We start from the raw sequence: 27,826 nt of genomic DNA, 5'->3' as shown, positions 1-27,826 counted from the left end.
AGATTTACAGTGACTCCCTGATCCAATCATGTCTGTCTTCTACATCTAGTCAGCCCTCAGACACAAGCTTTATCAAGGAAAGAATGAAGACACATTAATCTCCTTTATCTATCAGACCATCAGACTCAGCTGCTGCCATTCCTTCCCACTTTAGCAGTCCTGACTCAAGCTAATATTCTTGGCAGAAAGTGTTGGAGAAACTCAGTGGATCTGGCAGCATCTGTGGAGAGAGACACAGAATTAATGTTTCAAACCTGCATAAGTCTTCTTGAGAACTGTTTGAGTATTCATTATCCAGCTCAGCGTCTCAGCACAGTCAATATTATCAATCTTGTGCTATCTTTCAGCTGCATGTCAGAGACGTTTGATTAATTTTTGCATTTAGTTTAATATTGCTCAGGCAATACTGGGAATCAGTAATAGCTATTACACATTGTTCTGCAATTTAGCTGAGTCTAGCATTGTGTCACCTTCTCATTCTAGCCTGTGCTCTCCATCCCTGTGTTTACTCAATGCTGCTCTCTGATTGGATAGGGGGTGTCAGGTGGCAACACGTGATGTAGGTTTGATCAATCCTGTGGAAAGGAAATGATTTGAAGATAAATTGCACCGTGAGGTCGAAGCTGCACGCTTCCAAGGAGATGTCAACAATAACTTGTTAAAATAAATTGATCGATAGATGGAATGGTAGAATGACCACCAACTCAATCCCACACACTCCCGGACCCTTTCTGTGCAATGGTTGTTCCTCACCGAGTGAACGGGAATTGAGTCAGATTAATCTCGTGTATCTATCCCCGGAAGGAAACAAGACATGAGGCTCATCTGTGTGGAGAGAAAATAGAGTGAATATGGACCCACAGGGAGACTAAAAGATATCAGCTGAATTCCTTTATGTATTACACAGGGATAAACTAACAGCAAAGTCTGAATTTGTATCAGAATTTGGTTCCAACTTGATATGTTAAAACCAAAATGTAAAGTCATTTTTCAAGACAGTTTGCAATATTCATAGCATATTTCAGAACGGTTGCAGGCTCTCACAGTGCTACCTGGTTTCGTGTAATACATACCCATCCAGGGATTTAAAATCAGGTTTGATGTCTGTATTATCCTGAGAGACATAATGTCGAGTTTCGGTGAGGGATCATCAGTTTCAGTGAGTAAAATCCGGCAGAGTCTCCACTTGTGAAAGCTGCTCAAAGGCCCTGATGAATGTGTGGGCGGGGGTGAGCACCGGGATGGGATTAACTGCCCTGTCACTGCTCACCAACCGTTTGCATCCAAAAATGGAACTGGGATAAGTCAGGGTTACGCTGCAGTGCTGTCAATCCTACTGTTCAGGGCATGTGGGTTAGCAAGAAAATTACAGTAAGGACCAAGAAACTGACCATTCAACATTCTTCCAGTTATAGATAGAGACAGTTTTATTGAAATATTTCTTCCCTTTTTGGGTTCTCTGTACATTCTCTTGTAAGCGATGGAAATGTGTTATTAGTCAGAGGCAAATTAATGGCAGCCCTGCAAATCTGTTGAAGTACAGTAATAAAACAGAGCAGTGGCTCCTTTAACGTATTTCTAGGGATATCAGTCCCATTTAGACCAAGCGTTCTTAATCGTGGACCTGTGGAACTGTAGACAACCATAAAAATATGTGAAGGGTTCTATCAAAAATAACCAGGGAACATGTGGAAAGCATGACCTCTGTGCAGTGATCTTTAAAATCTGGAAATAAGGATCTAATTATGACCATGGAACCATTATCAATTTTGGAAAAGTCCATCTGTGGTTCACTGATGTCCTTTAGGGAAGGAAATCTGCCATCCTTACCTGGTCTGGCCTACGCGTAACTCCAGACCCACAGCAATGTGGTTAACTCTTCAATCCCCCCGGGCAATTAGGGATGGACAGTAAATGCTGGCCTAGCCAGTGACACCCTCATCCTCGAAATGAATGAAAACAAAACAAATCTCCAACACACAGCCTGCAGAAGGATTTATTGACTTTTGAAGATGGGCAGCACAGCTGACAGAATTATAGAATTAGTATGGAGCAGTTGGACACCAGTCAGCCCATCATGTCTGCTCTGTCTCTCAAACTTTGTGTTAAATTATTGCCTTTCTTTATTCCCGAAACGTTGATTCTCCTGCTCCCCGGATGCTCCTGACTGGCCGTGCTTTTCTAGCACCGCACTCTCGACTCTGATCTCTAGCATCTGCAGTCCTCACTTTCTCCTTTCCTTATAACCCTGTACGTTGTTCTATTTAACTAGTACATTTAATTAGTACTGCAACAAATAAAACCAAAGCAGCAGTGTCTAAACATTACGGCAGAGCCAACTTATGTCTAAAATACAGAAACGTTTCCCTGTGAGATTTTTAACATAATTGATAATCCCTTGTCCTATTTATACTCCACTCTCTCCCTTAAGTGGACACTTTATTAGATTAAATTAGATTACTTACAGTGTGGAAACAGGCCTTTCAGCCCAGCAAGTCCATACCAACCCGCCGAAGCGCAACCCACCCATACCCCTACATTTACCCCTTACCTAACACTACGGGCAATTTAGCATGGCCAACTCACCTGACCCGCACATCTTTGGACTGTGGGAGGAAACCGGAGCACCCGGAGGAAACCCACGCAGACACGGGGAGAACGTGCAAACTCCACACAGTCAGTCACCTGAGTCGGGAATTGAACCCGGGTCTCAGGCGCTGTGAGGCAGCAGTGCTAACCACTGTGCCACCGTGCCGCCCACTAGAACTAGTCCAAAGCTATTCTCCATTCCTATTGGCCTGTCTTCTTTTGCTTTCTCAACAGGTAATTTCTTATCCAAGAAATGACTTCCTCTGTGAAGGTTATACTGGAGATTTCTTCTCTCTAGCTCAACCTGGGTAAATCCTACAGCCTCCTTTCAATCCTCGTCAGTCTCAGTATAAGCTCCATGTAGATTGTCTGCAGTGAACAATGTGGTGTGAATTTCCTGTGATTTAGGTGTAGGGCATGCTGCTAATGTGCCCCTCCCAAATCTCTAAATCCCCAATATTGAATTACCAACCCCCTGACAAATACCTGCTGTAAACCCCTACAAGCCCTCCCTCTCAACAGCCCCCAGAAAGAGGTCCCTCCAAACCCATCCTACTGCCCTCCTGTGGGCATTGTATCATACAGACTGGCATAAAAGCATTTGCTGACCTTCAGGATGTCAGACTGAGATGACATTATTGAGCCAGTTCTTCCTTCAGGCTGCATAGCTCAGAGTTCTTATTGTGCACCTTCTGGAAGAAGAAATGCAAGCATATCTCATACTGCGTCCAGGTGCAGACCTAGGACTGGAAGATTATCTTGGAGATCTCTGAGGCAGAGACCGAGATTTGCTGGCTGTTCACCTCCTGAAGCTCCCCATGACATCAACCCCCATCATCTGCAGCAGGAGCAGATTCTGCTTTGGAGTTCTGGAGTTTGGACAGTTTTCCCTGTCTTTCTCTCACCTTCTGAACACCTTTGACCATAAAGAACCTCTTGATGTTTCTCTTGACGATTTCCCACCAGTCGGCTGGAGACTAAAAGAGGGGCTTCATGGTTCAGTGGATTCCCTTTTCAGCTCCTCAACGGTTTCTGGGGGCCAACAGTTTCACATCCCGCTCCCACAATCCCTTGCCAGCCCCCTGGTCATCCTGCAGGTGACAGTCGGCCAGCAGGAGGCAGTGATCAGAGAAGAACACCAGCTTGACATTGGTGGATTGACTGGGAACATGTGGGACACAAACAGGAACGCTATCCTGGAGAAGTTCGAGCCATCTGCCGTGATCAGGTGCTTTGAAGTTGGAGTTGACAGATAGCCATCCATGAACCACAAACAGAACAGTATCGTATACGGTCTGGTCATTCCTCACAAACCCCTATCACCGTCACAGCGACTGCTCCCTGTCACTAGCATCAGTGATCATCTCTGTTCACATTTATTACTGGCCCGAGTCACTGCTCACTGTCTCAGCTTAACAGCCCAACTCATTCACCCCAGCACTGGCTGCTCTCTCTGGCCCCAGCACTGGCTGCTCTCTCTGGCCCCAGCACTGGATGCACTCTCTGGCCCCAGCACTGGATGCACTCTCTGGCCCCAGCACTGGCTGCTCTCTCTGGCCCCAGTACTGGCTGCACTCTCTGGCCCCAGCACTGGCTGCTCTCTCTGGCCCCAGCACTGGCTGCTCTCTCTGGCCCCAGCACTGGCTGCTCTCTCTGGCCCCAACACTGGCTGGGCTCTCTGGCCCCAGCACTGGCTGCACTCTCTGACCCCAGCACTGGTTGCTCTCTCTGGCCCCAGCACTGGATGCACTCTCTGGCCCCAGCACTGGCTGCTCTCTCTGGCCCCAGCGCCGGATGCACTCTCTGGCCCCAGCACCGGTTGCTCTCTCTGGCCCCAGCACTGGCTGCTCTCTCTGGCCCCAGCGCTGACTGCACTCTCTGGCCCCAGCACTGACTGCACTCTCTGGTCCCAGCACTGGCTGCTCTCTCTGGCCCCAGCACTGACTGCACTCTCTGGCCCCTGCGCTGACTGCTCTCTCTGGCCCCAGCACTGGCTGCACCCTCTGGCCCCAGCACTGGCTGCACTCTCTGGCCCCAGCACTGGTTGTTCTCTCTGGCCCCAGCACTGGATGCTCTCTCTGGCCCCAGCACTGGCTGCTCTTTCTGGCCCCAGCGCTGACTGCACTCTCTGGCCCCAGCACTGGCTGCACTCTCTGGTCCCAGCACTGGCTGCTCTCTCTGGCCCCAGCACTGACAGCACTCTCTGGCCCCAGCACTGACTGCATTCTCTGGCCCCAGCACTGGCTGCACTCTCTGGCCCCAGCACTGGCTGCACTCTCTGGCCCCAGCACTGACTGCACTCTCTGGCCCCAGCACTGACTGCATTCTCTGGCCCCAGCACTGGCTGCACTCTCTGGCCCCAGCACTGGCTGCTCTCTCTGGCCCCAGCACTGACAGCACTCTCTGGCCCCAGCACTGGCTGCACTCTCTGGCCCCAGTGCCGACTGCACTCTCTGGCCCCAGCACTGGCTGCACTCTCTGGCCCCAGCACTGGCTGCACTCTCTGGTCCCAGCACTGACTGCACTCTCTGGCCCCAGCACTGGCTGCACTCTCTGGCCCCAGCACTGGCTGCACTCTCTGTTTTGTGGAGTTTTTTAATTTTGGTAACAACATGGAAAATGTAAACACCTTGAGAATTAATTTCATATCTGAATGTGAGTGTTTAAACCTCTGTTGCACATTTTGTGTTTGGCTCCAAGGAGCAACAGTTACTTTGTGAGATTTTCCATGTTGCTGAGTCAGCTCCTGTGCTTCAGAGCCCAGCGGGGGCTGGGGAGGAGGGGGGATGTGAAGATGGGGAAGCTGGAGATGTTGAGACATGTGCTAGCTTGCAATGATTGATGTGCTAGAAAAAATGAGGAAAAATATCTGAGAGTCAGGAAGCTGCAGTGTTGTTGATCTCTTCATTCTGATCTTCCTGTTGATATTGATCAGAGCCAGCGGCCTGCAGCTCACTCTTAAATCTCTGGTGTCTGCCTCCCTTTCAAGCCCAATCATTCTCAAGATCCTGCCTTTTCAAACCTCACCTTTTCTTTCAGTTTTGCCTTCCTCAAGTTCCTGCTGGGTTCAAATGATTCTCCTGCTCCTTTGTAAATTCACTGGAGAGGTTTGGCAGCGTAATGAGTACTGTTCAAGGTGAATTATTATTACTGTTTGCTTTGAGCTCTCCTGCTTAATAAATTGTTTGACCATTTCTAACACCCTCGATTACTCATTAGCCAAAACCTTCGAAGGTGACAGATGTTTTTGTAAAAAGGCTTGAGGTTCCGAAAACCCTGTGAAAAACTGACTGAGACCTCCCTCCCCTGGTTTTGGACAATTTTCTATTTGTTTCACTGGGGAAATGGGACCTCCCATTGGCCAATTCCCAGTTTATGCAAACGTTCATTAAATGCCCCTGGATACATTGGTATTTGATGCTCATTCCCAGATGGCCTAGAATTAATTGGCTCTCTGGGCCCTTTCTGAGGACAGAGGAGAGTTAGTCACATTGCAATCAAAGCAAAATACTGCAGCTGCTGGAAGTCTGAAACAAACACAGAAAGTGCTGGAGAAACTCAGTGGTTCTGGAAGCAAGAGAGAGACAGGTTGAATGTTTTGAGTCCAGTATGACTCAGCTTCAGCATTGAGTTACAAGTTCTGAGTCAGTGGTCTTCTCACACCCCCCCACCCGCAGCCCACCTCCCCAATGGCCATAAACAGTTTTCGGTTTTCCAGCGATAGGCAGTCAGGCAGCAGGTTAGGATCATGGGAGTGTGTCGCTGGGTCAGGGGGTGTTGCTAGTTAATGATGTGTCAGAAAGAACATCACACCCCTCCCCCACTCCTTGCTGAGGGGATCATGTGGATTCAAGAAGACTGTCTTTGAGTGAGGGTGTTAGAGTGAGTTTGTGGCAGCAGTGTAATGGTGAATATGGTGCCATGGGGGATGTTGTGACCCATGGGCCTGACTTGCTGAATAAGATGATATCAACTCATTAAACAACATCCCACCCTTCAGTTTGTAGTTGTTTTTATTTGTGATGATCTACAGAAAATAACATCTGGAACTAAATAATTCTACAGTTACTGTGGAATTCCTAACAAGAATATCGCCTCTGTCCGCAGAATGAAAGAAAGCTCAGTAAATAATTCTACAATCAGTGCAAGTCAACCTGTCGCAAGTATAGTTCTGTGAATAAAACTTTCAATGAGGCCAAGGAGACCACTTTCCTAGTTTATGTGCAGACAGTAAAGCTGCAATTTCTCTCACTACTTTCAAACTCTGGGCTAAAGGCTGCATTAATGTTGGCTGGTGTAGTGTCTGTGTGTAATTGATGGACAGTAGTAGAAGCAGCTTACATCCAGAAATTGCCCTTTCACCTCCAACCAGGAAAATGGCCGCCAATGTTTCTCCTCCTGCCACATACACTTTCACCTCCCCAATTAAACAAATTACCCTCCCAGGACGCTGAGCTCCAGCCTATTCACAGTTTCATCATCCTGTTGAACCCTAAGCTGCAACAAGATCCTTCAGATCAAAAGCAGCAAGTATTAATTGAGCAGATTTCACAGGTTGAGGCCGTTTACTCCAGGAATAACTGGCAATGCTTTAGCTTCAGTTAGCAAAGAGCAGAGTGTCACTCAGCCAGAATGAGCAAATTATTGAGACTGACCCAAAAGTGACTTTTTATGATATTCCTGAATGGGATGTGGGCATTGCTGTCTAAGCCAGCAATTAGCACCCATCCCACAAGTGCCCTTAAACTGAAAGGCTTGCTCAGCTAATTCAGAGGGCAATTGAGAGTCAACCACATTGCTATCAGCCAGACCAGGTTCTCCCATAAAGAACCTGTTGGGCTTTTATAACAATAATTATCTGCAGTGTTTACATGGCCACCATTATGAATTCCAGAATTTGTTAAACATCAAAGATCATGGTTGACCATGATGAGACTCATACCTGTGTCTCCGGGACATTGTCTGGCTCGCTGGAATCTTGGTCCGTGAGGTGACTCCTCCTGTGGGAGGATGTAAAGGTGGAAGAGTTTGAGAGTGGAATTTGTAAATGTGGTGCTGACAAGGCTGAAGACATGGTGTGGCAAAGTGTATCATGACAACACACTCACAGAAACCTCGGAGGGAGCTAGCTGCTGCCTATGAGACTGTGTGTGTCAGGCACCTCTGTGAGATTGCAGTTATACTGCCCTGCCAGTCCGAGAACATCAGAAAGAGACCAGCTCCTGCCTATACTAGTCTGGAGCTCACAATCTACTTACCAGCTCTGTCAGGTACGGGTTTACATCCTGCTTTACTGAAATGGCATCTCTAAATGTCACATTGTGTGATACCTCACTGAACAAGAGGGGATCAGTCTGGGCATGAGTTAGTAATTGAGAGACCTGCAGTGATCATTATCATGGTGACAGAAACAAGGACATTTGTGTACAGCAAGGCTTTAGAACCTGACATGATATGGCTGAGCTGTTAATTCGTTTGTAGTGTTGGTTGAAGAAGACGTTGTGATCAGGAGGAGGAATATCTTTCTGCTTGAAGTTAAACCAAGCAGCTTTCAGTTTAAAGTCAGATTGAAGGCTGGCTCCCTCAGCGGTGCAGCACTCCCTCAGTGTCACGCTCGGATAATGCTCCATTCACAGCCATCCTGGGGCATTGCTGCTAACTGGATCATTGACTAAAAACACCCAACTGACAGCATCGTCTCGAGAGTAACGAGAGAATACCCTGCCTCTGAGCGAATTTCACAGACAAATTACAAAGCCCTTCCTTAGAGAATGGTGCAGTCTTACTGAGTGAAGATCCAGGGCAGGATGGTTATAATCAATGAGTAGTCAATGCATAGGCTTCCAGCTTTCTAGTGAGGAGTCAAACAGCTGGCAAGCGTTTCAGTGCCAGGACTCATTGTTGGGAAATAGCCACTAAGGAGGATAGCAGCTGTTGTCTCTGGTTAGTAACAAGCCAATGCTTTCATGAGATATGGGCACTTAGTGGAAATAAGTCCATCAGTGATTCACTACTGTCAGCATCTGCTATTATCAATCACACATATTGAACCTCTGCCATTGACTGTTGTCAAGAGTCAGTTGCATGGGACTGCAGTGTTACACAGGCATCCTGATCAATGACCAATGCCAGTTGCTGTCAGACAATCCATGAACATATTCATAACAATCAAACACTTCAAGCTGCAATGTGCATTCCAGTCCATTCGCATTAGCACTCTGTTACATCTTCACTACTATCCAACCAAAACCAGCCTCCGGTAACCCTCCATGACCAAGGCATACAAGACTACCGATGTCAGTCCAAGGATTATGGGAGGACACTCCCTCCCTCAGAGCTCCTGGGTTCAAACCTCACTTCAGGATGTTTAGCCACAGACTGGAATCTGAGAATCCCCCCCGAGGAGCTGCAACTGCTGCTGGGCTTCACTGAGCTGCAGGTACAACTGTGGCACAAGAGATAGGAAGTCAATATGTCTGCAGTTAGAGAGCGGAAACCCCCATTTGGCTGGCCACATGGCTAGCTGGAAGCATTACAAAGCATTACTGAGGGAGTGCCGCACTGTCAGACTGTCAGTGCTGAGGGAGTGCTGCACTGTCGGAGGGTCAGTGCTGAGGGAGCGCCGCACTGTCGAAGAGTCAGTGCTGAGGGAGCACCGCACTGTCGAAGGGTCAGTGCTGAGGGAATGTTGCAATGTCAGAGGGTCAGTGCTGAGGGAGTGCTGCACTGTCAGACTGTCAGTGCTGAGGGAGTGCCGCGCTGTCAGAGTGTCACTGTTGAGGGAACATTGCAATGTTGGAGGGTCAGTGCTGAGGGAGTGCCGCACTGTCGGAGGATCAGTGCTGAGGGAGTGTTGCACTATCAGAGGATCCGTGCTGAGGGACGCTGCACTGTCAGAGGGTCAGTGCTGAGGGACGCTGCACTGTCAGAGGGTCAGTGCTGAGGGAGTGCCGCACTGTCGAAAGGTCAGTGCTGAGGGAGTGCCGCACTGTCAGAGGGTCAGTGCTGAGGGAGTGCCGCACTGTCGGAGGATCAGTGCTGAGGGAGTGCCGCACTGTCGGAGGGTCAGTGCTGAGGGAGTGTTGCACTATCAGAGGGTCAGTGCTGAGGGAGTGCCGCACTGTCGAAAGGTCAGTGCTGAGGGAGTGCCGCACTGTCAGAGGGTCAGTGCTGAGGGAGTGTTGCACTATCAGAGGGTCAGTGCTGAGGGAGTGCTGCACTGTCAGAGGGTCAGTGCTGAGGGAGTGCTGCACTGTCAGAGGGTCAGTGCTGAGGGAGTGCTGTGCTTAAAACAAATGGAAAACAGAAAACATTAGTGAAACTCAGCAGATCTGGCAGCATCTGTGGAGCAAGAAACAGAGCTAACATTTCAATTCAATGACATTTCATCAACACCCAAAGGGTATTAGTGATGGGCAACAGTTTCTAGTCCAGCTGGTGATGCCCACATTGTCTGAACACCGAATAACAGGTGCCAGGGGAACTGAGCTGTACAGTATTTTCTAGTTGCAGCATTCACCGTTGTTTGCAGTTGTATTAAAACAAAATCTTTAACTATTTATTTCCTTGCTGTCTATGGGAGCTCATTGTGCACGTTGCCACATTTTCCTTCGATTATAACAATGACAACGGCAGAAGATAGTTCATTGGCTGTAAAACCTTTTCAGATTCCGTGAGGTCAAGAGGTCATGTCAGAAATATAAACCGTTTCCTGCAGTATTTGTAATTCCTTCCCCAAATGGACCCAGTAATGGCGCAGAATAATCCATTCCAATCCAAGTCCTCTGTAAATCTCCTGACTCTCCTCTTACTCAGGTTAAAGTAAGTCTCACTAAATGTGACCATCTTCTTTCAGCTGAGTTTCAGGATGATTGGAGCAGGTGGATTTGAGACTGACAGACAGCTGAGTAAACCCATGGCAAGAACGTTTGGCTGTCAGAGAATTTGAAGTTTTATCATCACTGCCAGCTGACGAGGCTGGTTTGACTCATGAATGTGTCCTTGTTTTTGTCCCCTACAGTTGGCTGTCTGGGATCCAGTGAAAGGCCTCAATGGGAGTCTCCAGGAGAGGCGTTTGGAAAGTGACATGCAAGGAGTCACTCTGAAAGTGGTCACTATTCTGGTAACTAGAAACCACACCAATTCAACTACTGTTCACACTTATACAGTACTGCATCCCCTTCCCTCCTCTCTGTCAACCCCCAGCCCCAACTCATAGAGTCCGAGATTCATACAGTACGGGAACAGACCCTTCGCTCCAATTCATCCATGCTGACCAAGTTTCCCAAATTAATCTAGTTCCATTTGCCTGGGTTTGGTCCATACTCCTCTAAACCTTTCATATTCATGTACTGATGCAAATGTCTTTTAAATGTTGTAACTGTACCCGCATCTACCATTTCAACTGGCAGTTGATTCCATATACAAACCAGCCTCTGTGTGAAAACACTTGCCCCTCAAGTACCTTTTAAATCTTTCTCCTCTCACCTTGAAAATATGCCCTCCAGTTTTGAACGCCTCCCTACCCTTGGAAAAAGATCTTTGCAAATCATCTTATCCATGCCCCTCATGATTTTATAAACTTCTAAGCCCCTAAACCTGCTACACTCAAGAAGAAAAATGATGTGAAGGAGCCCATGTTGGACTGGGGTGAACAACGTTAAAAATCACATAACACCAGGTGATAGTCCAACTGGTTTATTGGGAGATACAAACTTTCAAAGCACTGATCCTTCATCAAGTGTCTATGAATTTGGTGTCTTATGATCTTGCCGCACTAGCTACTGATGAAGGAGCAGCACACTGAAAGCTTGTACTATACTTCCAAATCAACCTGTCAGACTATAACCTGATGTTGTGTGATGGTTAACTTTCTCCAGGGGAAAATGTCACTGCCTATTCAGCTTTTCTTTATAATTCAAACCTTCCAATCCTAGTAACATCCTTGTAAATCTTTTCTGCACTTTTTCCAATTCAGTAATAGCCTTCCTAAAGCAGAGCAACCAGAACTGTGCACCGTACTCCAAACGTTCCCTCACCAACAAACCTTACAGATGCAGCATGATGACCCAACTCTCATAGTCAATGGTCTGACCAATGGAGGCAAGCCTGCCTAACGCCTTCTCCACCAGCCTGCCCACTTGTGATACAACTGCTCAGCGACCCTCTCCAGAACCCAACCTTTAACTGTGTAAGTCCTGCTCTGGGTTGTCTTACCAAAATGCAACACCTCGCTTTTATCTGAATGTCTGCCATTTCTTGACTCACTAGCCCAGTTGATCCAAATCCCATTGTACTCTGAGATAACCTTCTTCACTGTCCACTACACCACAAGTTTTGATATCATCACAAATGTACTAACCATGCTTCCTATATTCACATTCAAATCATTTATAATCCTCAATAAGATCACTCCTCAACTTCTCTGTCACCCCCTCACTCTGACCCTCCATTTCCCTCCCTCCTGTCACTCCCCGTTCTCCTTCCCCTTCACTCCTCTCTGTCACTTCCTCTCTCTCTCTTGTCCTGCACTCCCCTGGCTGCTGTGTGATGATCCCAAATTCTCCTCTCAGAATCATGCAGAACACTTCAAGGTTCACTTCAATCAATCCTGCCTCAGCTGTTTCTTTGAAATAACTCTCCAGAATGTCCATGATCATTCTGCCACCTGACACCATCCTCCACACCTCCCCCCAACCCCCCCCTCCGCACCCCACCCCCGGTCACGATGTTCCTTTTCCAATAGTTAACCCGCCCCTGGAATCCCGACCTTGGCATCTCCCCCTGCAGCTGACAGGGGCTGGAGTAAGTCTCCTGCACTGCCATATGTTTTCCCTGAGCACCGTGGAAATTCGATTCATCAGCATGGATCCCTGATGTCTCAGTTCATGGCCAAAGCTTTGAGGGTCAGGCTAAATATATGTTTGGATTTTTTTGTTTTTCCAGTTTTCCTCCAACTGTTTACAAGGTTTCGGAAACAGTATGAAGGGGATGGTGCAGTGTACCAGTCTGTCAGTGCTCCTGGTTACTCTCAGTGCTGGTTAATGCCACACATCATTCATTGCTTGAATCATCTTTCTTTTAAAAGCAGCAAAAATGCAAGAACGAGATGTCAATCACTCCTATTGCTAACGGTCATTAATAACATGATGAAATTTGCACAGAAGGTTGGGATTTCTCCCTGGTCATTTGCTGCTGGCCAACCTGTTGTGCAAGTTTGCTGATGGAATAAACTCCACTTTCTGTCACACGACCAATACCCACAGTTACCTCCAGCTCAATATTGTATGTCTCCACAGGAAGAGCCCTTTGTAATGGTGGCTGAGAACATCTTGGGACAACCGAAACGCTACAAGGGGTTTTCCATTGACGTCCTTGATGCACTGGCAAAGCACTTGGGATTCAAATACGAGATCTATCAAGCCGTGGATCATAAGTATGGCAGTCAGTTACCCAATGGATCATGGAATGGAATGATTGGGGAACTCATTAACAAGGTGAGTATTCATTTCTTACTTGGCAAGCTCAGCCAATAACCTAGGAGAACACTCCAGTGCAGCACTGAGAGGGTATCAGTTCTGACAGAGGAACGGTGTGTTTGTGAGATTGTGATAAGGAGCAGGGCTCACGGCACATGTATACATGAAGCAGGTCAGGAGCGATATGTACTCATGCTGAGAAAACTCTGGAAAGATACCCCAGTGAGCAACAGATACTGAAGAGTTTGGCCTTTCATTGCCCAGAGGACAGTCAGGTTATGGGTTCTAACCAACATCCCAGCAATCAGGCTGAAGACCTGTGTTCCAGAACCTGTCACATGCCTGGCCAAGCTGTTCCACAACAACTATAATGTCAGCGTCTGTCCAACAATATGGAAAGTTGCCCGGGTATGTCCTGTATCAAAAAGCAGGACAAATCCAAACCTGTCAATTCCCGCCCCATCAGTCTACCCTCCATCATCAGTAAAGTGATGGAAGGTGTCAGTAACAGGGCTATCAGCAACACCTGCTCAGCAATAACCTGCTCAGTGACATCCAGTTTGGGTTCTACCAGGGCCACACAGCTCATTACAGCCTTGGTTCAAACATGAACAAAAGAGCTGAATTCCAGAGGGGAGGGGAGAGGGACAGCCCTTTACAGCAAGGTCGCATTTGACAGAGTGTGGCATCAAAGAGCCCTGGCAAAACTAGCAAAGATGGATATCGGGAGCAAACTCTCCAATGCTGGAGTCATATCTGACACACAGAAAGGTGGCCGTGGTTGTTGGATATCAGTCATCTCAGCTCCAGGACATCTCTGTAGGAGTTCCTCAGGGTAATGTCCTAGACCCAACTATCTTCAGCTGCTTCATCAATAACCTTTCCTCCATTATAAGGTCAGAAATGGGGATATTTGACAGAACGTTCAGTACCATTCTCCAACTCCTCAGATACTGAAGCAGTCTATGTTCGAATGTAACAAGATCTGGACAATGTCCTGGCTTGGGTTATAAAGTAACATTCGTGTTATCTCCAACTGCCCCTTGACATCCAAAGTGTTCACTCAACTGGATTCACTATAGAAATATCGAAACATAAAAAAAATTGAAGCCAAAATAAGCCATTCTGTCCTTGAGCCTGCTCCACCATTCAATATCATCGAACTCAATACCCGAATCCCACCCTCCCCCATATCGCTACAACAGCTATATCTTCCTCCTTCTTGAAAATATTGTATTTTAGTTTCAGCCACTTTCTGTGCTCATGAATTCCACAGGCTCACTACTCTCTGGGTGACGACATTTCTCTTCATCTCAGTCCTAAAGGTTTACCTCTTGTCCTTACATTATTGCCCATGGTTCTGGACTGCTCTACCATAAGGAACATCCTTCCTGCATCTACCTTGTCTCTGTGTATAAATAAATGATATACAAATATATAAACCGATATAAATACTGTAGCTACAGAAGCTAGGAGTACTGCAGTGAGTAACTCCGCTCCTGACTCCCCAAAGCCTGTCCAATATCTACAAGGCACAAGTCAGGAGTGTGATGGAATACTCCCCACTTGCCCTGGATGGCTGCAGCTCCAACAACATGTAAGAAGCTTGACATCATCCAGGGCAAAGCAGTTCACTTGATTGACGTTATATCCACAAACATCCACTCCCTCTCCCACCCATGCTCAGTCGCAACAGTGTGTACCATTTGCAAGATGCACTGCAGACATTTACCAAAGCTGTTTAGACAGCACCTTCCAAACCCACGGCTACTTCCATCTCAAAGAGCAAAGGCAGCAGATACATGACACAAAGATCAATGGAAGGACAGATAGCATTGAGGAGGCAGGGAGCTACAGAAGGATGTGGACAGGTCAGGAGAGTGAGTGAAGAAATGGTGGATGGAAAACAAAGTGTGAGGTTATGCACGTTGGTTGGAAGAGTCAAGGTGTAGAGTCTTTTCTAAGTAGGGTAAAAAGTGAGGTCTGCAGATGCTGGAGATCAGAGCTGAAAATGTGTTGCTGGTTAAAGCACAGCAGGTTAGGCAGCATCCAAGGAACAGGAAATTCGATGTTTTGAAGGGCTCTGGCCCGAAACGTCGAATTTCCTGATCCTTGGATGCTGCCTAACCTGCTGTGCTTTAACCAGCAACACATTTTCAGCTCTTTTCTAGGTAGGGAAATGCTTTGGAAACCTGAACCACAAAGAGACTGAGAGTCCTAGTTCAGGATTCTCTGAAGGTTAACATGCAGGTTCAGTTAGCAGTTAGGAAGGCAATTGCAGTGTTAGCATTTATTTCAAGATGGCCAGAATACAAGACTGCGTATGCACTGGTGAGGCTGTATAAAGCTCTGGTCAGACCACATTTGGAATATTGTGAGCAGTTTTGGGCCTTGTATCTCAGGAAGGATGTGCTGGAGGACAGTCCAGAGAAGGTTTACAAGAATGATCCTGGGAATGAGGGGTTTGTCATATAAGGAGCAGTTGAGGACTCTGCGTCTGTACTTGATGGGGTTTAGGAGGATGGGAGGGGGGTGGGAGTGGTGGGGGTGGGGTGGGGAAGGGAGATCTCACCGAAGCTTACAGAATCCTGAGAGGCCTGAATAGAGTGGATGTGGAGAAGATGTTTCTGCTGTAGGCCTGACTGGGGCCTGAGGGCACAACCTCAAAGTGAAGTAATGACCCTTTAGAACTGAGATGAGGAGGGATTTCTTCAGCTGGGGGGTGGGGAATCTGTGGAACTCTGCCACAGAGGGCTGTGGAGGCCAAGTCATTGAATGTCTTTAAGACAGAAACAGATAAGTTCTTGATTAGTAAGAATATCAAAGGTTATATGGAGAAGGCTTGGAAAGGGTGGACGCTAGGAAATTGTTTCCGTGAGGCGAGGAGACTAGGACCCGTGAACACAGCCTTAGAATCAGAGGGGGTCAATTCAGAACAGAAATGCGGAGACATTCCTTCAGCCAGAGAGTGGTGGGCCTGTGGAATTCATTACCGCAGAGTGCAGTGGAGGCCGGGACGCTAAATGTCTTCAAGGGAGAGATTGATAGATTCTTGATGTCACAAGGAATTAAGGGCTACGGGGAGAATGCTGGTAAGCGGAGTTGAAATGCCCATCAGCCATGATTGAATGGTGGAGTGGACTCGATGGGCCGAATGGCCTTACTTCCACTCCTATGTCTTATGGGCTTATGGTCTTAAGGCAGGAGAATGGGGTTGAGAAACACATCAGCCATTATTCAATAGCAGAGCAGACTCGATGGGTGAAATGGTACAATTCTGCTGCTATATCTCATGCTCTTATCGTCTACATGGGAACACTGCCACCTCCAATTCACTCACCATCCTCATTTGCAAATATCTCGCTGGTTCTTTAGTGTCACTGCATCCTCGCCCTCCCTCCCTAATGGCATAGTGGGTGTCCTTGTAGCTCCAGACAGCAGCTCCCCAGCCCCTCTCCAGGGCAAACAGTGCTGGCCAATAAATACTGGTGAAGCCAGCAATGAATATAGCCTGTAAACAAGTGAAATGAATAGCCAGAGAGCTCCTGTGTGAAAGGTTTGCTCAAAGCAGACAGATATGAATGTTTTCAATCAAATCAACAAGTCTACATCAATCATTTGGTACAGCATCAGTCTCACCCTGTGACTACAATTGATTCAGGGACTGACAAAGATGAATAAATCCCACGGTTTGTTGAGATTTGAAAGGAGAGTGTGGGATATGATCTGTTCCAGTAGGTTCACACTCCAGTACCCTTTATCTGGTGATGTTTTTCCACCCACATTGCAGATTCTTTCCCAGATTTTCTGGATTTGTGGGAATGCTTTTTTTGCCCATGTAACTATCCACGCCAAGATCAATGACAGCCAGTCTCTAAAAGACACTCTCTTCAAAAAGAAATGTCGACCTTTCGTGGCATTTGTAAAATGCTCAGGTATTTTCTGAGATGGGGCTTGTGGGTTACCTACTGGTGCCAGTCTCTAACGTGTGAACACGTGATGGCAGAGCGATGGTCTAACTCCCATCCAAGCCAGGAGGGGACAGCTCCTGCCTTGGGCTGGCACTGGGAGTGAATGTAGAGAGGAAACACTCAGTGTCTGACCCAGCTCCTTGTCTCTGGTTAATGTTTACTGAAGGTGGGCTGCATCAAGATGGGCACCACAGTTTGAATCACTGACCTACTCTGAAATGAACAGTGGCGAGTTACTAGGTTAAGTATCTTGTTAAGTATTGGACTGTAGGCCCATGTCTCTGACACTAAAGAGATTATCAAACACATTCTCAGATGGACCACAGGCATCAAAATTCTCAACATTTGCCACTTTGGGCATAGGAAGATCCCATCCAAGGTTTCAGGCTGATAACCTTTCACCCAAACTGACAGTATGTGGTCATTTCTCTCCAGGCTGCACACTGATGGGGCACCTCGTCCATTGTGGTTCTACCTCAATGTAGCCAGCAAACAGAGTCATAGAGTCATACAGCACAGACACAGACCCTTCAGTCCAACTTGTCCAAGTTTCCAAACTAAACGAGTCCTATTTGCCTGTGTTTGGCCTATATCCCTCTAAGGAGAAAGCGAGGGCTGCAGCTGCTGGAGATTAGAGTAGAGAGTATGTTGCTGGGAAAGCACAGCAGGTCAGGCAGCATCCGAGGAGCAGGCGAATCGACGTTTCGGGCATAACCCCTTGCTGCCTGACCTGCTGTCATTTTCCAGCCCCACACTCTCGACTCTCATATCCCCCTAAACTTTTCCTATTCATGTACCTGTCCAAATGATTTTCAAACATTGTAACTGCATCTATCACTTAGCATAGAACATAGGTCAGTGCAGCACGGGAACTGGCCCTTCAGCCCACAATGTTGTGCCAAACATGACACCAAATTAAGCTAACCCCTTCTGCTTGCCCTAGGTCCATATCCTTCCATTTCTTGCATATTCATGTGCTTATCATAAAGTGCCCTGAACGCCCATATCGTATCTGCCTCTGGCAGTTCATTCCACACACAACAATGTGCCAGATTGGGGCTTGAGTCAACAAAGATCATCCTCAGGAGTGGGGTATACATTCTCCAAGCGAGGAAGTTAGCAGCAGAGCAGGTGAGGTATTCCAGACAATCAGAGGAACATATGAGGTGGTAACAGAACAATTTATTGCTCTTGTATCAAATCCAAAAGAAAGAAGCATCATCTTCGAATGAAAATGAAAGCTTCCTCAATCTAGAAGGTGCCTCTGCCAGAAAGGGATGTGAGAATGTAGAACTGACTTTCCCAGAAGCAGATTGATAGTAAACTCACTGGGGAAGGATATTTGGGAAGGAGCAGGATCCATTGGGATAAGAGTGTTGCTGAACACAGAAGGCCTGGTCTGGACAGCATGGTGGTAACTCACCTCTGTTTTCTTGTTTACAGAAAGCAGACATTGCAATCTCAGCAATAACCATCACTCCGGAGAGAGAGAACGTTGTGGATTTCAGCAAGCGCTACATGGATTATTCCGTCGGAATCCTCCTGAAAAAGCCAGAGGAAAAGATTAACATTTTCTCGATCTTTGCTCCCTTTGACCTGGCAGTCTGGGCCTGTATTGCTGCTGCGATCCCTCTGGTCGGCGTCCTGATCTTTGTGCTCAATCGCGTGCAGTTGGTCCGAACTCAGACACCTACACATCCTCAGACACCCCCTTCCACCTCCAACACTCTTCACAGTGCCATCTGGCTGGTGTATGGTGCATTCGTTCAACAAGGTACGTCATAACCTTCTCATGAGTGTCAAAGTGTGGTTGATTGTAATGTGACATGAGACAGAGTGTAATGGACATGGACACTGGGGATGTACAAGGGATGGAGAATGTGAATGGTGATGTGTGTGGGATGTCCAGTGGGGATGGTAACAGACCCACGAGTAATAGGAGCTCCCTGAGGGAGGAGAGGGGGGTTGGGTGGAGAAGGTGAAGGCTGCAGGGAAGTGGTTAACCTGCCCATTTTCAGAAGTTGGCCTTCATCGCAATCATCGAGGCATCAAACCTTTAGAGCACAGGAAGAGTCTGTTCAGCCTGTCCTGTCTGTGCTGGGTCTCTGCAAGAGGAACTTCCTGTCAGCCACATCCCCGGCTTTTCCCCAGAGCTCGGTAAATCTTTCATTAATCTGTCATTGGCTGAGGGGTGGCCCTCAGAAAACTGAGCTCATTGTGCAATAAATGCAGGGATAGGATGTGGTTGGAAACAGGAATGGCCAGCAGTTGAGCATGTTGAGAGTGCACTCTTTCCAATCTCCTCACCTTTCAGCTTCTCCTCTCTGTGTTTCTTTGCTCTCTCTGAATCCACCAAAATTCCCACACCCTTCCTCATTAACTCACTGCACAAATCCTATTGGTGAAATGAGAAACCAACTGAGTGGAATGCATGTCCTTCCCGAATGGCTCAGACTCCAGGGATCCAGACCTAGAGCAACCCAGCCATAGAGTCATAGAGATGTACAGCATGGAAACAGACCCTTCGGTCCAACCCATCCATGCCGACCAGATATCCCAACCCAATCTAGTCCCACCTGCCAGCACCTGGCCCAGATCCCTCCAAACCCTTCCTATTCATATACCCATCCAAATGCCTCTTAAATGTTGCAATTGTACCAGCTTCCACCACATCCTCTGGCAGCTCATTCCATACATGTACCACCCATGCATGAAAAACTTGCCCCTTAGGTCTCTTTTATATCTTTCCCCTCTCACCCTAAACCTATGCCCGCTAGTTCTGGACTCCCCGACCCCAGGGAAAAGACTTTGTCTATTCATCCTATCCATGCCCCTCATAATTTTGTAAACCTCTATAAGGTTACCCCTCAGCCTCTGAAGCTCCAGGGAAAACAGTCCCAGCCTGTTCAGCCTCTCCCGAAAGCTCAGATCCTCCAACTCTGGCAACATCCTTGTAAATCTTTTCTGAACCCTTTCAAGTTTCACAACATCTTTCCGATAGGAAGGAGACCAGAATTGCAAGCAATATTCCAACAGTGGCCTAACCAATGACCTGTACAGCCGCAACATGACCTCCCAACTCCTGTACTCAATACTCTGACCAATAAAGGAAAGCATACCCGACGCCTTCTTCACTATCCTATCGACCTGCGACTCCACTTTCAAGGAGCTATGAACCTGCACTCCAATGTCTCTTTCTTCAGCAACACTCCCTAGGACCTTACCATTAAGTGTATAAGTCCTGCTAAGATTTGCTTTCCCAAAATACAGCACCTCGCATTTATCTGATTAAACTCCATCTGCCACTTCTCAGTTCATTGGCCCATCTGGTCCAGATCCTGTTGTAATCTGAGGTAACCCTCTTCGCTGTCCACTACACCTCCAATTTTGATGTCATCTGCAAACTTACTAACTGTACCTCTTATGCTCGCATCCAAATCATTTGTGTAAATGACAAAAAGTAGAGGGCCCAGCACCGATCCTTGTGACACTCCACTGGTCACAGACCTCCAGTCTGAAAAACAACCCTCCACCACCACCCTCTGTCTTCTACCTTTGAGCCAGTTCTGTATCCAAATGGTTAGTTCTCCCTGTATTCCATGAGATCCAACCTTGTAATCAGTATTCCATGGGGAACCTTGTCGAACGCCTTACTGAAGTCCATATAAATCACATCTACTGCTCTGCCCTCATCAATCTTCTTTGTTACTTCTTCAAAAAACTCAATCAAGTTTGTGAGACATGATTTCCCAAGCACAAAATCATGTTGACTATCCCTAATCAGTCCTTGCCTTTCCAAATACATGTACATCCTGTCCCTCAGGATTCTCTCCAACATGCCCACCACTGAGGTCAGGCTAACCGGTCTATAGTTCCCTGGCTTGTCTTTACCACTCTTCTTAAACAGTGGCACCACGTTTGCCAACCTCCAGTCTTCTGGCACCTTACCTGTGACTATCAAACTGGAATGAAGTAGGAATGTCAGCTTCCCGTTGCTAGCTGAAAGGTTAGAAATGTTTGACAGTGAACTTTTGGAAATCTCTCTCTCAGCAAGCTGGGGATGCTCAGTGGTTGAGTGCACTTGATCGATTTTTGAGGAAGTCAGAGGATCAGGCTGGAATAGTGGAGTTCAGGTGGGCAAGGAGGCACCATCATAGAATGGTGGAGCTAGTCTGACGAGCTGAATGGCTTCTTCTGTTTAAATATGTCCAGGAACCTGAGAAAACTCCACCCAGGTAACCTTTCTTGCATTACTATGGTGGAATTGGTCACAACTGAATTATTTTTCTTCAGTGTGATGGAAGGCATTGTGGAGACTTTAACATGGACAGAGAAACTGAGCAAAGTCCCTCAGACCACAGGAACATTGGAAAGTGCTGTTGTTGTGTTCAAGCCAAATAGAATTCAAATTAATTTTTAGCATGAGGTGGACATGAACTTTTACTCCTGTCCTATTTTCCAAACTCCCAATGGCATCATTAACAAATGGCAAACACTGAAGATTAGCATAAAAGCAAAATCCTGCAGATACTAGAAATCTGAAACAAACACTGAAAATGCTGGAGATACTCAGCAGGTCTGACAGCATCTACAGAGACAGAGAGAGAGAGAATCAACGTTTTTGACTCCTGTGACCCTTCTTTAGTACAGTTTTGAAGAAGAATTATATCAGACTTGAAATGTTAACTCTGCTTCTCCATTCCCTTAAGATTAACGAGCGGCCATTCCGTAGCACTGTATTAGCACCAGCTTTTAATTCCCAAGGAACAGAACAGTTCCTCAGGGCTACAAGAGATTTTCATGTACATTTTCAGCTATCAATTAATTGATGGGCAAAGTGCAGAGCATGAATTTAGAAAAATTCCAAAACTTTCTTTCTTACTCACAAACTAACCAGATCTTTAACAAGAAGAGTTTGCTGTTGGGCTCCATATTTGAAAGCAGAGCCCTATGTATTTGAATGGTGCCCTGTCACAATGAGTGAATCCAGCATCACAGGGGAAGGCCATTCCTTTAGTCCCCAGAACCTGACTGGACACATGGGGCTGACACGTGGTGCTCAGAGGGTCGGATAGGAAACTGCAGGGATGTGGGGTGGAGTTTGATTTTCAGCTCTGATCTCCAGCATCTGCAGACCTCACTTTCTCCTGCTCTTTCTGAGAACCAACACAGTCAGGACAGGCCAAAGGCTTCATTTGCTGAGACTGTATGAGTCTGAAGTGAAAGGAGGGCTGTGGCAATCCTTATTGGTTCAGTTGGAAGGTGACACACAGATTAGGGAGCAGGGTACTAAAGGCTGTGCTGTGGAAGTGCTAACTCGGCAGTCATCCTGCAAAAGGTTTCAGAGATCCCTAGTGTCAATCTGCTCCTCATCCTTCTCTGAGACTCAGTGATGGAGGGTTAATGGCAGGTACCAGAAACTCTCTCCATGGGTGCCTGAGTCCTCAACACATCCATGAGATGTTCTTCAGGTTTTACGATGAACAATCTTCTCTTTACAGGCTATAGGAAGAGGCGATGGCCTTGTGGTGTTATCATTGGATTGTTAATCCACAGATCCGGGGATCCAGGTTCAAATCCCACCACAGCAGATATTGAAATTTGGAATTCAATAAAAAAAACTAAAGGTCTAATGATGACCCTGAATCTATCTTTGATTGTCAGGGAAAGCCCCTCTGGTACGCTAACGTCTAATAACTAAGGAAATCTGCCATCCTTACCTGGTCTGGCCTACTTGTGAATCTAGACCACACAGTAATGTGGTTGACTCTAAGCTGCCCTCTGGGATGGGCAATAAGTGCTGATCTAGCCAGTGATGCATCATCCCATGAATGAATAAAAAATGAGGCTTGGTTATTGCAGGCTCAGGGTTAATCCGCGGGGGAATGAATCTGAAATTACTGCGAAATGAAGGCCTCGTTGATCAAAGTGGGTAAAAAGCCGAGAGTTTTCCACTTTGCAATCCCCAAGGCAGTGACAACAAAATACCAATATTCATTTGCATTAATGTGTCCTTATTAAAATAATGGAAATATATTTCTCAAAATAATGGATTGGCCAGCTTTGGAGTTGCAAAGAAAAGTCTGTTTCATAATTAACTTAATTAGTAAATGTAAATCAGATACAATTTTCTTAATGCATCCTATTTGTGTACCATGAAGGTGGCCACAAGTTTCACAAATGGAGGTACACCGTTTAAGTTATTCCGAAAACTCTCTCAGCATCTAATTTTCAGTGTGTAATTCCTCAGTCTGATCATTATTCTGAGTTTCACTAAATGGATTGCTTTAAGTTAATGTGAGTCTAACAGCACAACGGTTGGGCACACTAATAATGTAGACTGCTACAATGCCGTAACAGTATACAAGGGGTGAGTTGTTAGCAGTGTGCAAATAGGGGGTTGTCCACTGTTTTACCCTCCACATCATTTCTGTACCATTATTAATCCCCTTCCCCCCCACCCCACCATCTCTGTCCCATTAAAGATGTTGCTTTGATGCTTTTCTTAAACTCCTGTCCAGGATGTGGCATCACTGGCCAGGCCAGTACCTATAGTCCAGCCCCTGCAGCCTTTGAAGTGGTTGGCTCTCTGGTCCATTTCAGAGGACAGTTAAGAGGCAAAGACATTGCTACAGGTCTGGAGTCACATGGAGGCCCAGACTGGGTAAGAACATCAGCAAATGTGGTGGATTTTTAACACACTTGATGATGGTAATGTAGTCACCATTAGATCAATTTTTAGTTCCATCGGTCTTTGTGTGATTTGAACCCAAGTTCCTCGAACATTAGCTGGCGTTCCTAGGCCAGTGACATTTCCACTTTATCTCTGAGACCTCTCTTTCCAGGTTTTCTCTCACAGTTAAAGGAGTAGATTTGATTAGTACTGTTCAAAAACTTATCAAAACATTTTGATAAAATGAGAAATAATTATCTTTTCATACTTTCTGTTGTTTTTGATGGAACTGATTTAAGATCTGTTATTGGTTCAGATCTTAAAACATTGTAATAAATGTTGTTGGTTGTAGGTGGGGATTCACCTATGAACTCGGTTGCCATGCGGATTGTAATGGGAAGCTGGTGGCTTTTCACATTGATCGTATGTTCTTCGTACACAGCCAACCTAGCTGCATTCCTGACTGTCTCCCGAATGGATAACTCCATCCAGTAAGTGACTTCAACATAAGCTTCCAGGTGGAAAGGGACGTGGAATTGTGCTGATGTCTTTTCCAATAAATGATCTGCTTATCTGTCACAATGCAGGCTGTGTTGCTGCTCTGTTTAATCCTTGGGGATTAGTCTGACCTATCAGCAGTCATCTCAAAAGGGGAAGCTGGTATTTGGGTCATGTTGAACACATCTGAGATGAAAAGCTGCATTGGCATAAACACATCATCATTGATTCGTATATTCACTTCGGGGTTCAAGTTCAAAATATAGCTTTCAACTTTGTCACTATTTCTCTAATTGTCTCTGTGACAGAAGTATTTATGTATTCAAATATGCATCAACATTACATGGAGAAAATATTCAAAAGATTATGATCTGTCAAAGGCTTGGCAAGATTAAACCAGCACTGTTTCATTTCTCAGGCTTGGCTCTGACTGCACTGGGAGAAATGTTTTTTCTCTCTCATACACCGCACTTTTCTGAGGAAGAGTTTAAATCAGTCAGAGCCAATCACTCGGTCAGTATGTGTTTCTGATGGGAGCAAGGATTCACCTTCTGCCAAATAGAAAACTATTGCTACACCATGACTTTAATATTATCCTAAAGCAAATACCGTGAGTTCAAAATCAATTTCAAATTGTTCCGTGAAGTACTGAAAGGCTTTTCTGTGGGTCTGTCAGTACTGTTACCAATAGAGCAGGCTTGGCTCTCCAATGTTGTCGCAGAGTTGTCTTGTTATGAATGTTTAGAGCAATGCAGTTTATTGTAGCAGCAAGAGTGAGAGGTGAAGCCTGGTACACCCAAGCAGCTTTTGGGTCTCAAGAAACGGACAGATAATGAGAAGTAATAACTTTATGTTTCTCTGTAGACTACCGACAGTAAATTACCCAAATATGGCATGTCTCACCTTGAGCTTTCAGCTACCAATAAATATTTCATATATTTCTACTTTGCATGGAAACAGTTGAGAATTTTTTTATTGCTACTATCACAGGATATGACTCAACCTGTCACTGAGTAATGAATGGCTCTGATGTCAAAGAGTTAAGTGTTCCTGATTTATTTGGGTGGCTGTTGGCATTTCACCAAAGAGAGATCATCAAGATGAGAAGCTGAGTCATGTTGGCCCTGGGTCAGCTTTTAATTTAATTATTTGCTGGACTCATCTGGTTATTCCGTACTGAAAGTGTCCAATATATTGGCTTTATATTAATCTTCAACTTGAAGAATATGGATATTGAGTTCAGGATATTGCTTTGATGTTAGGATTCTGAAGGATATGGATATTTTCCACGAGAATCACTGTTACCGTTCAAATGATTAGGAAATGAAATGTTATTCTCAGGTTTGTTGCAAAGTGGATGGAGTACGGGAAAAAGGGGGTCTTAGCTGCAAATGTGTATAATCTTTGACCTGTCGAGAGCTGGAAAAGTGCTCTCATTGAAGAGTATCAACTTCCTTGAGAGCTTGACAAGGAGAATTGGAGAAACTGAAACCAATCAAAGTGTTCGGGAGAGATGAATATTTTATTTACTCCTCTTCTGTCTGTATTTCTTTAAAAAGAAACAAAATTCTTGCTCCCTTTTCCTTTTGATATCGGTCTCGGGGTTTCTTCTCTCGCCCCCTGTGCTTGAAACCCAATTTTTCAAATAACCCACAGCAAGCTCTCTTTCGGGTTAAAATCAGAAATATAGTTAATTCTTGCATTGAGTCCCAGCGAATGAACACCCACCCACATGACACACGCAGACAGATACACACAGATATCCCCACAAACACATTTTCACACACATGCACATCCCACAAACACACATTTTCACACACACGCACACCCCACAAACACACACACACACCCATAAACACATACCCACATACCCCACACACCCACACACGCACATGCACAGTAAAAAAGAGGGAAAATGAAAGAGGTTACCAATAAGAATAATGTAATAATCGAGTTGATGGACACCAATTCATGCGATTTCTGTCAAAGTCCTGAAAGGCACAAACCAGTGGAGGTCTTTTGCGTCGAAGCAAGGATACAAATGGATGCATTTGACTGAAGGCAGGATTTTTTGTCTGAATCCCTTTTCGTACTAGTAGAAGCTTTAACAATGTGAGGTTAGTCCATTTTTCATGTGAAAATAATTTTACTTCTGGAAGCTTCAGAGTAATTGAGAATGGAAACAGGCTTAACTGAGCTTAGAGTCAGAGTGCCTACAGTCCTTCACAGACTAATTCAATCATCATAAAAAACTGCGTCTATGAGATTGAAACTGAGTTCAGAAAATGAACAATTAAAGTGTTTTCTCAACAACTAGGAGTTTTGATCATGTGAAGGGATTCCTAGGCAAATCAGTTTCAACCTAACAGGTGGATTCCATGTAATAGGTTTCCATCTCATTGCTTAGGAGTCTAAGAATCATGTTAAGGTATTTATGGAACTGTTAGCAGCTCCACAGACATGATGTGAGAGAGTTTTGAGAAGATTTGTAGCTCAAGTTGAGTTTTCTGGGTGTAGGTTTGCTCACTGAGCTAGAAGGTTCATTTTCAGACGTTTCGTCACCATGCTAGGTAACACCTTCAGTGAGCCTCTGGATGAAGCACTGGTGATATGGCCCACTATTACAGCTGAGGAAGGACACCACTTCAACTGGGACAACACGTCCATCCTAGGACAAGCCAAACAGAGACACACAGAGAATTCCTAGAAGCATGGCACTCCAACTGGAACTCTATCAACAAACAGATTGACTTAGACCCCAATTATCACCTTCTGAGAAAGAGAACAGGAAATGACATCACCACAGATAATGACATCATTAACCCAAAGAAACCTAATCACATAAATAAATAGCAGGCCATACCACCAGTGCTTCACAGGAGGCTCAGTGATGGTGTTACCTAGTATGGTGATGAAACTTCTGAGAAGAAACCTTACAGTTCAGTGAGCAAGCCTGCATCCAGACATAATGTCATTTACAGTCTCTGTCCTTGTCAAAATCAATTGGTTTTTTTGTGTGAGCTATTAGTACCATTTCAGGCATAATGAGTTTTAGTAGCTCCGCCTGGGTTCAGAACTGGGAATATGTGCCATCTACTAGCCTTTTGTCCTTGTGGACTGAAAGTTCCTAACAATGGAAGGGTGTGACATTTTAGGAGGGTAGTGATTTTAGATTTTACCCTCCGCACTGACTGCTGGAAATTTCCAGAAATGTAGTCAATTCCTATGATCAGTGGCAGCCTTGTTTCAGTCCAACAAAGAGCATTTTAAAATGTAAACAAATAAATATATCATTTAAAACCATTTATTACCTCTTTCAATTCTTGTTGCAACCCTCACATCCAAATAGGAAACAAAAACCTCCATAAAAATTTAATCAAATATGATTTGGAGATGCCGGTGTTGGATTGGGGTGTACAAAGTTAAAAATCACACAACACCGGGTTTAATTGGAAGCACTAGCTTTCTCAGCACTGCTCCATCATCAGGTGGTTGTGGAGAATAAGAGGAACATACAAAACCAAACAGACTTGGAGAAAGAATGATATTTATGGTGAAAAGCTATTGTGTAGTCCTGCAGCTCGCTCCTTCCTGAGTTCAGCCTAGAGAGCGCGAAG

General features: G+C 45.7%; 1 protein-coding gene across 1 annotated transcript in view; it reads left to right on the top strand.

The window, feature by feature from the left end:
* LOC132834997 (glutamate receptor ionotropic, delta-1-like) overlaps positions 1–27,826 on the top strand; it is an 831,861-nt gene that overhangs the window by 735,730 nt on the left and 68,305 nt on the right. The window contains exons 9-12 of the mRNA XM_060854217.1: positions 10,610–10,711; positions 12,888–13,085; positions 18,482–18,812; positions 24,064–24,202. Of these exons, the coding sequence (XP_060710200.1) occupies positions 10,610–10,711; positions 12,888–13,085; positions 18,482–18,812; positions 24,064–24,202 (770 nt within the window). The remainder of the gene's footprint in view (positions 1–10,609; positions 10,712–12,887; positions 13,086–18,481; positions 18,813–24,063; positions 24,203–27,826) is intronic.

Source organism: Hemiscyllium ocellatum, chromosome 43 (genome assembly GCF_020745735.1).
Source record: "Hemiscyllium ocellatum isolate sHemOce1 chromosome 43, sHemOce1.pat.X.cur, whole genome shotgun sequence".
Lineage (NCBI taxonomy): Eukaryota > Metazoa > Chordata > Chondrichthyes > Orectolobiformes > Hemiscylliidae > Hemiscyllium > Hemiscyllium ocellatum.
This window is presented reverse-complemented; position numbering and strand designations above follow the sequence as displayed.